Below are 10122 nucleotides of genomic sequence, written 5' to 3' on the forward strand. Positions count from 1 at the left end.
TCTCAGTGCAGTGGAAGAAAAGGATGATAACTTAACAGAATCAGACAGCATGTCATCCATATCTTTAGCATCTCAGGATACTGTTTTGCTTTCCTCATCTGATGAAAGTCCATCACACCGTTCCCAACCATGGCCAAGAAAGTTTGAAATTCCACTATTCTCCTTTGGGATTCGGCTCCTCCTGGAGGCAGGAAACCAAGCTTACCATTCTGAAGGCACCCTGCTAAACAACCCAAAAGTGACAAGCGGTGTCCTGGAAGAATTGGCTGAAAAAATATTTGAGTACACAGCATACCCTACGGGAATTCAAGTTCTGAATGTAGTCGAGGCCTTAATTGAGAAGTACCCATGCCTCAAAGAGCCAGGCTCGTTCAATGGAATGTACGGATGGCAACAAAGGATAAAGTACAAGATGGGAAATTACAGGGCAAAAGTAAGAGGGCTCAAAATAGCCTGTCCAGAGTTAGAAGTGAACAAAAAGACGACTTCTAGTCCCAAAGGAATCAGAAGACCCAAAAAGGCGGAAGTAAATTATTTGCCACCATTGCCACTAGGACAGACAAAAGAAACCATGGATGAAGAGAGAGTAGATCTACTTACAGAAGTAAAAAAGACCAACAATGACAAGATTATCAGTGAAAAAATGGAGAAGACCTTTCCATATCGACGACTGGAAGTTGTCAGTCAGATGCCTGCTGTCCCAGATGTCATGGAGAGATGGCCTGCCCTTTTCTCTCAATCTCAGGTAATCATGTTTGTGCCACAATTTATTGGCAGTGAGTAGGTACTTAGATAACTTAATTCATTTCGAAGGTCTTCAATCCATTCATGTAGCTTTTAAATGTATACACAAGTATATGAAAGCCTATAAAAATGTCTACATATGTACATTTCATTCAAGCTAAAACATTTCAATGTGTGTGCCTGGGTGTTGTGTGCGTATGTCTTGATTTGTTTGTAGGTGAAAGAGGAGTTCAAGAGGATCACAACCATTCAACTGGACCGAACCTTTTTGTCGAAGATGGATTTATACACTCCAAAACTCCTGACCGTTTTCAAGACAAAGGGTGGGACTGCAGGCACAAAAATAAAAAGCGTGTTGGAGTCTCTCAGTCAGGTAAAAACATAAATGAACACTTAATTTTTCGTTAATACAGAGTCTACTTGCCTTCTCCAACATTTTGTAAGGATCTACACTAGGCCAAAAGTTTGGACAAACCTTCTCATTCAATGCATTCTCTTTATTTTCATGGCTATTTACATTGTAGACTTTCGCGGAGGGCCTCAAAACAGTATGAACACGGAATTATGTGCTTCACAAAAAAATATAAATTCTAGCAGTTGTCCAACACCGATGTGTTGCTCACATCACTGAATGTTTTCTTTTTTTTTTCATTTTTTTGTCATACACACTTTTGATGTCCTCTACGAGAATCAACAATGAGTAGCCATGTGTGTGCTTGTAGCTTGATCATCAATGTTCCTGAAAACACTGAGTTACCAGGAAACAGATTGATGGCATACAGTGTGCATGTAGACTGGTGGCTGAAGATAACCACACTCCAGTAGGGTATGAGTGTAATCGACATAGTACACCCTAGTTTTCTTGCACTCTACTCTTGTTCAAGGGTACTTAATCCATGGATGGAGGTGTAGGGAGAGTAAAGGGTGGGATTCAAACCTGCAGCCCTCTGATCTTAAGACCAACTCCCTAACCATTAGGCCATGGCTGCACCTTTTGTTTTACCATAAGGGAAGCCCTGGCAATATGTTAGTTAAATGGATCTCAACTGAACTCTTGATATCTTGGTGAAAGCATGTAAAGGGATATGCCACCCCCAGGTCAAATTGACTGTCTACCTGCCATCCCAACACTTGAAACGTGGGTGGAGGCATTTTGCAGGTGACCCAACCATTGTTTGAATCCATCAGCACTGACAATAGCTTAGTTAGGTGTAGTAGCCATCAAAAGATTTCACCCAAAGTCAGTGAATTTTCTTTATATTTGTCCAATAACTTTAAGTGTCCTGTACATTCTCACAGAGTGCAAATTACAGTGCAAATCAACACTTGGGGCTTAACTTGGTCATTTTAGTTTGGGGACTATTTTCTGCTGCAGGGGAAACGGTCGAAGCACAGACAGACCACCGCTGCGGAGCGCAAACACTACAGAACCTGTCTGTGCTTCAGGGTTTTTCCGCACTGGAAAATGGTCCACAAACCAAAATGCCCAAGTCAAGACCTCTGTGTTGATTTGAGCTTTGTGTGACTGTACTGCACATGGAAAGTTTGAAACAAAATAGAGTAAATTATTCACTATGGCCAAAATCTTTTGGTGGAGACACAAGATGGCAGCTACGATGCGAAACTAAGCTACAGGGCCTTTCTCGAACTGCAGTGTGCGCGCCTGCAGGTGTGTCAGCCTTGGTAGTCGTGCACTTGCGTGGCGTAGCTGAAGTACTCTCTAGCACGCCAGACGTTTGTACAATGGAACTTACCTGCAAGTGTGTGGACGTGTGCACCCTAACGACGATTCACCCTTGAAATCAAGAGCGTGGCACTTGAAAGCAGTCTTCACTTCGGAACAGTACTTGGCGAGTCGCGATGACGTGTAAGTGGGCGTTACTCGCACTAGCAGGGGCATCACACTTGAGTTCGGGAAACGCTGACCGTCAGTGCTGATGGATTCCGACCATGACTTGGTCACCTGAAAAACATTTCCACTCACTTATCCAAGTCTCAAGACTGGGGAGACACTCGTCTCCCCTACTGTTGGGCAGACGCTGAAGTGAAAAATCCCAAGACGGCAGACTAAATCTGTTCTTTCTGGCTGAGGATTTGATCACTTTTGCTTTTTTTGCATGTGCTTGCAGCCAAACACTGTGGAGCATGATTGGTGTATGTCAGAGAACATCAAGATTACATTACATTTGGCAGACGCTTTTTAAACCCAAAGCGACTTACAATCAAGGACATACAATAGCACACAATGCAGTAAGGATGCAGAGAATACAAACCAAGATTGACTTATCACCATTTGCACCCTGTGCTCTTAAGATGCTTTTGCTGGTAGCATAACATTCTCCATCCAGTGTTCGAGCTCTGGCATATGTGAATTGCACCCCAATGTGTTGGGCTGCAACGTGTGTCGAAGTTGGGCCGTAATACATTCCAAATGGAGTCCGTTCCTGACCATTTGAGCAGAAACATGCACTTAAAGGAACAGTCCACCCTTTTTTCGATTTTCACTTATTTGAAGTATTTCCAAATATTACACATGAATGTGCATATCATTTTCTTTTCAGTGTGTTCAGTACTTAGATGCAGTGCTTAAAAATTTATAGCAAAGCTTAGCATAACCACTGGAAATAAATAGAACCATTGTAATGGGTCTATATACTTCCAATAATTATGTTAAGCTATGCTAATAGCAGGCATTCTGGCCTGTCTCCTGGTGTCTCTTCCATGTTCTGTACACTTCAGAGTCCAGAGACACGGCAAATGTTCTTGCCACAGCTCGCACTGAAGTTTCCATCTTGCACAACTGGCACTATCTCCAGCGAGTGATGGTCACCGCTTTATGGTTCATCAAGGCATGAGACGCTGACAAATGCAAATGAGTGCAAATGTAACTAAAACATCAGCCAGAAAGAAGCAGAATAGAGAAATGGTCTGTGGAGGCAACAGACAGAATTACTCATTTTTAAGGGGTGTCTTGGGAAAGAGAAAAACAGTCTTTTCCGCCTGTTTTACTTTTCAATTTGCCCAACAGTAGGTGAAATTGATACACCATCAGTGTTGCTTTCCAATTGGACAGGCTGATTTCACAGTATAATTGGCTTGACTGTAATTGTGGTGTTTTTTAATTTTCTTAGTTTAGTTATTCATGCTTATTTTTATACAGAAGCAGATTGATAGCCATGATGCGGTCATCCGTTGTCTGATCCCTTTCCTGGGAGAATCGACAGAGGAACTCATTAAAGACTACCAGGTATGTGTCTGTGCGTGTGCATGCGTGTCCCACCCGTTTTACAGGTTTTGTTTTGTTTTTTTTTTACCCGTTTTAAGATTGCAGTTAAAGTTTTGGGATGTGGGAGTTGTGCAGTTTTTGACCACTATGGTTCTTCTTTTTCTTGTGTTTAGCAGGATGTGTCCAAGGATGTCATCGAACAAGACCTCAAAGACAATGTGATCAAGATCCTTGTGCTGGGCAGTGCTGCAGAGGGTGCCCCCCCAACTGATGTCATCATTGTGATTGATGGTACAGAGGTATTAGGTGGTTGTAAAACACTTGCCAACGCTTGCATGCTGCTCATGGGCTTTGTGTACTCACTGAATCTCAGTTATCCTCCAAAATTGAAATACACATTTGAAGTGTTTCAAAAGTTGCTTTTGGAGTTAGATGATTTGAAGGTCTCCCCTAAAGTGGATTCTCTGAGGAGGAAACTGCTACATTAAAAGGGAAATGTGACTAGAGCTCAAGCAGAAGGTGCAATTGACTTTACTGTGAAGTTTTTCATAACTGTTCATAAAAGGCTTTGAGTGATGCTTCTTGTTTGCTTGAGTGTTTTTGTAATGACGTCAATAATGTACAAATGGGCCTGTACAGATTTTTTTTTTTTTTTTAAGAATTTGCAATCTTTCTTGATTTTTGAATTTTATTGCAGTGTACTATTGGTCCACTTGGTAAGTTCCCTCTCAGCCTTCACATCATTTATAGGACCCAGAACACTCACCAAAGCTTGCATTCTTCTCATGGGCTTTGTCTACTGACTAAATCTCAATCGGGAGCATAACAGATTTAACGTGTTTTCAAAAGTTCCTTTTGACATTTAGGTGACTTATTTGAAAATTATCCCCAAAAGTGGGTTTCTTTGTGGGAAAACAAACTGTTAATGTTAAAGGGGAATATGCCATTGTATGTTGCAGATGCGAATGACTTCGCTTTGGTGTCTGTTCATCTTTGAGTTGTCAACTGAAGTCTTTGAGAGTTATACGTCTTGCTAGATTTGTTCAGACTTGAATAATGTATAGATGGGCACGTACAGCTTTTTGCCTTTTTCTTTTTGAAGATCGCTGTTCTTTCTTGGAAGATTTAGAATATTTTACTATAGTATAGGGCAATTAAGTGGGTCATGTGTGGAGTACCCAAGGCTAACTCGTCTCTCTCTGCTTAACACACACACAGTTTGTTTTGCATATGTTGGCCCAAGAATATTTATGTATATTCTTGATTTTTATATATATTTTTTTATATTGTAATGTACAAAATGCCCTTTGTTTTATGTTGTGGAAAAATAAAAAACATATCTTGACATTGTGTTTCTTCCCTTTTTGGAGAGATTTATGAAGCTGTGCCTATTACAATTTACTTGGAGTTTTTATGTGAAAAACGTGTACTAGGTTTTTACCAGTAATTCTAAATTTAAATATAACTAAGTAAAAAATACTTGCTTCCAGAGTTTAATAATACTTTGGTGTTGCTAATAAAATCTATAAGGATTTGCAAGTAAATTTTACTTTAAAATATGCCTTTGAAATTTACTTAGTATTTCTGAGTGTAAAACGTGTACTAAGTTTTTTTAAGTAAACTCCACTCCCCATTTTTTTCAGTGAACAGACGTTATCCTGTCAAGTCTAATCTAATAAAATATAAGAAAGATATTGACACACAGGCGGCACGGTGGTGTAGTGGTTAGCGCTGTCGCCTCACAGCAAGAAGGTCCTGGGTTCGAGCCCCGGGGCCGGCGAGGGCCTTTCTGTGTGGAGTTTGCATGTTCTCCCCGTGTCCGCGTGGGTTTCCTCCGGGTGCTCCGGTTTCCCCCACAGTCCAAAGACATGCAGGTTAGGTTAACTGGTGACTCTAAATTGACCGTAGGTGTGAGTGTGAATGGTTGTCTGTGTCTATGTGTCAGCCCTGTGATGACCTGGCGACTTGTCCAGGGTGTACCCCGCCTTTCGCCCGTAGTCAGCTGGGATAGGCTCCAGCTTGCCTGCGACCCTGTAGAAGGATAAAGCGGCTAGAGATAATGAGATGAGATATTGACACACAATGCTCTTTCTGTGGTAATGCTGAAGAAACAATATCGCACTTATTTTGGGATTGTACATATGGTCATATTTTATGGGTTGATTTAAATAACTTCATAAATACTAAAATTGACCACTCTTTCAAAATTAAAATTCAATGTGTTTTATCTGGTCTTATGAAATCTGAGAAAATAGCCATAGACAAAATGTATGTTATCAACCTTCTTTTAATGCTAGCCAAGTTTCATATTCATTGTACAAAATTTCTAAATCAAAGACCAGATGTTATTGTTTTCAAGGCTGTATATTCATCATAAGGGGCGGCACGGTGGTGTAGTGGTTAGCACTGTCGCCTCACAGCAAGAAGGTCTGGGTTCGAGCCCCGTGGCCGGCGAGGGCCTTTCTGTGCGGAGCTTGCATGTTCTCCCCGTGTCCGCGTGGGTTTCCTCCGGGTGCTCCGGTTTCCCCCACAGTCCAAAGACATGCAGGTTATCAAATCAAATCAAGTTTATTTGTATAGCGCTTTTAACAATAAACATTGTCTTTCGATTACGTTCATTATGTCTTATATTAAATATAGTTTTTTTTTCTTTTTTATCAGACATCTAATTTTTGGGTTTGTTTACCTGACATGTTTCGACGTACAACTTCCGTCTTCCTCAGAGTGTCACCGGATGTTAATTGGTGACGCATCTTTTATCAGCTGCTGTTTCTGAAGGCGTGGCCTTCCTGTCTGGTTTGACAGGTCGGTCACGCCTTCTACTGTCTGTTCGTCCCCTGCAAGATGTCACTCCAGGTGTGGGAGAGCATGTATGCTCCCTCATCCCGGTTGATGGTCCTCGGGCTTCGCTTACGGATCTCCATGGCCTCCCTGATCCAGCGCTGATGTGACACTCTGAGGAAGACGGAAGTTGTACGTCGAAACATGTCAGGTAAACAAACCCAAAAATTAGATGTCTGATAAAAAAGAAAAAAAAACTATATTTAATATAAGACATAATGAACGTAATCGAAAGATTAAGAATTAGTTACGGAGACGAAAGCATCAAGGAGTTTCGCCGCCTAGAGCGATTGACACGAAAACGGGCACGCTACAGGAATCACCTGAGATTCAATCTGCGCTGCCGGGATGAAGAAGTCGTACCGGCCAGCCTGAACATCAAGAACCCGATTCCAACCAGAAACGCGGAAAAGATGATCAGGAAAGTGCGGATGACTCTGGTAAAAGAACGGATACGGTGCACAACGGATAAATTAAATAACATCAACAGCGAACTACACAGAGAGACGGAAACTTTCAAACGCCGGTTTCCCCAAAACAAGGAAATGGAAATAGCAATACACGGACACTTGGCAGACATACACGAACAGGAATTCACAGAGACAAAAACCCGACAAATACGAAAACTGGACAAACTCATCGCACAGAAAAAGAAGGCAGAACCGGAGCATGCACACATCAACGACAAATGGATTCATAACATATCAAGGTACAAACTCTCACAAGCAGAACGCAGTATATTAGCAAAAGGACTCAACTACGCTGTCACACCGAACAACATACCACACGACGAATTCATTCTGGCAACTGAATTAGCATGTGAGAAAATACAGGATCACGGACAAAAAGCAGCACTAAGAAACGCAATAGCTGGTATATTGAAAACGGCCAAACCACCACCCAGTAACATCACAAAACAGGAAGCCAAAGCCATGAAAACATTAGCAAAAAATAAAGATATCACAATCCTCCCAGCAGATAAAGGCAGAACAACAGTTATTATGGACACTGATGAATATGAACGAAAAATGAATGAATTACTCAGCGACAACGCCTTTGAAATATTAAAAAAAGACCCAACAGAAGACAAGAAAAAGAAACTTAAAGCACTACTAAAACCACTACTCGATGAAAATAAAATAGATAAGCAGGATTACAATCATTTAGTACCCACAGCCAATGTCATCCCCAGGATTTACGGTACACCAAAAATACACAAACCAGGAACACCATTACGCCCCATAGTAGATAGCATTGGTTCGGTCACATACAACTTATCAAAAGCACTCACCGAAATAATTAAACCATTACTAGGACTCACAGACCAACACTGCAAAAACTCAAAACATCTGGCAGAAGAACTAAAAAACATCAAAATGCAGCAAGATGAAGTTTTCATTTCACATGATGTCATATCTCTTTTCACCAGAACACCCACGGAAGCCACCATACAGATAGTACAAGACAAATTAAAAACAGACAGGACGCTCAAGAAACGCACAAACCTCACTGTACAAGACATCACTCAGCTTCTTCAATTCATCGCCACATCCACATACTTTCAGTTCAGGAATACAATCTACAGACAGAAGGAAGGTTTTGCCATGGGAGACCCACTATCAGCCATCATGTGCGGCTTTTTCATGGAGGATCTGGAGCAGAAAGCACTCACTACAATACCAGCGGAATACAGACCAACACTCTGGAAACGGTATGTGGACGACATATTGGAAAAAGTAAAGAGGGGACACACTCAACAACTCACCGACCATCTTAACACCATAGACAATACCGGCAATATAAAATTCACACATGAAGAAGAAACGGAGCAGTCAATAGCATTTTTGGATTTAAAAATACAACACACAGAAGATGGGGACATCAAAATAAAAGTACACAGAAAACCCACACACACCGACCAATATTTAAACTGGACTTCCGAACACCCCATAATGCACAAAATATCCGTAGTTAGAACATTACATGAACGCACAGCAATAATTACAGATCCACAGGACAAAGAACAGGAGGAACAACATATACAACACGCACTGAAGGCATGTCAATATCCACAATGGGCAATATCCAAAGGGGTGGAACAGGTTAAAAACAACAAAACACAGAAGAAAGAGAAAAAACAAACTAACAAACAAGAACACAGGGGAGTAGTTACATTACCATACATCAGGGGAATAACTGAACGCATTCAAAGAGTAATGAGGAAACACAATGTTAACACACCTGTCAAACCACACACAACACTCCGTCAGATCCTGGTTCATCCCAAAGACAGAATACATCCGGACAACAGATGCAACACCATATATGAGATTCCATGTAAATTATGCAATAAAACTTATATTGGGGAGACAGGAAGGAGTTTCAACACAAGAAAACATGAACATAAGAAAGAGTGCGAAAAGGAGACAGCTACAAGACAAACCCGAACAATAAAAGAAAAGGCACAACAGGAAAATTATAAGTCAGCTATAACAGATCACTGTAAAAGGGAAAATCACATTATGGACTGGGGAAATGCCAGAGTCATCCGCACAGAAGATAACAAACATCAGCGCTGGATCAGGGAGGCCATGGAGATCCGTAAGCGAAGCCCGAGGACCATCAACCGGGATGAGGGAGCATACATGCTCTCCCATACCTGGAGTGACATCTTGCAGGGGACGAACAGACAGTAGAAGGCGTGACCGACCTGTCAAACCAGACAGGAAGGCCACGCCTTCAGAAACAGCAGCTGATAAAAGATGCATCACCAATTAACATCCGGTGACACTCTGAGGAAGACGGAAGTTGTACGTCGAAACATGTCAGGTAAACAAACCCAAAAATTAGATGTCTGATAAAAAAAAAAAAAAAAAAAAAACATTGTCGCAAAGCAGCTTTACAGAATTTGAATGACTTAAAACATGAGCTAATTTTATCCCTAATCTATCCCCAATGAGCAAGCCTTTGACGACGGTGGCAAGGAAAAACTCCCTCAGACGACATGAGGAAGAAACCTCGAGAGGAACCAGACTCAAAAGGGAATCCATCCTCATTTGGGCAACAACAGACAGCCTGACTATAATATTAACAGTTTTAACAGGTATAACCCTCAACTGTCCTCATAGGGCTGTCCTTCACAGGAGCGGTGTGATAAAACTCTGACCAGACACAGGGCACCAGGATGGATCAAGCAGGTCCGAGGGGCAGAAGAGGCCAGCATCTCAATCCCAGGATCAACATGTAACTCAGAGGGACAGATGGGGGGGGGGGGGGGGGGGGGGAAGAGAGAGAGAAAGAAAACACAGGTT

General features: G+C 41.7%; 1 protein-coding gene across 1 annotated transcript; it reads left to right on the forward strand.

The window, feature by feature from the left end:
• The first annotated feature begins 633 nt into the window (after positions 1-633).
• LOC132885339 (uncharacterized) lies at positions 634-4458 on the forward strand. Its single transcript, XM_060919925.1, has 4 exons — positions 634-745; positions 962-1117; positions 3905-3991; positions 4144-4458. Exons 1-4 carry the CDS (start codon positions 644-646, stop codon positions 4456-4458), a joined length of 660 nt encoding a protein of 219 aa, XP_060775908.1. The 5' UTR covers positions 634-643.
• The last annotated feature ends 5664 nt before the right edge of the window (positions 4459-10122 follow it).

This window comes from Neoarius graeffei, chromosome 1 (assembly GCF_027579695.1).
Source record: "Neoarius graeffei isolate fNeoGra1 chromosome 1, fNeoGra1.pri, whole genome shotgun sequence".
Classification (NCBI taxonomy): domain Eukaryota; kingdom Metazoa; phylum Chordata; class Actinopteri; order Siluriformes; family Ariidae; genus Neoarius; species Neoarius graeffei.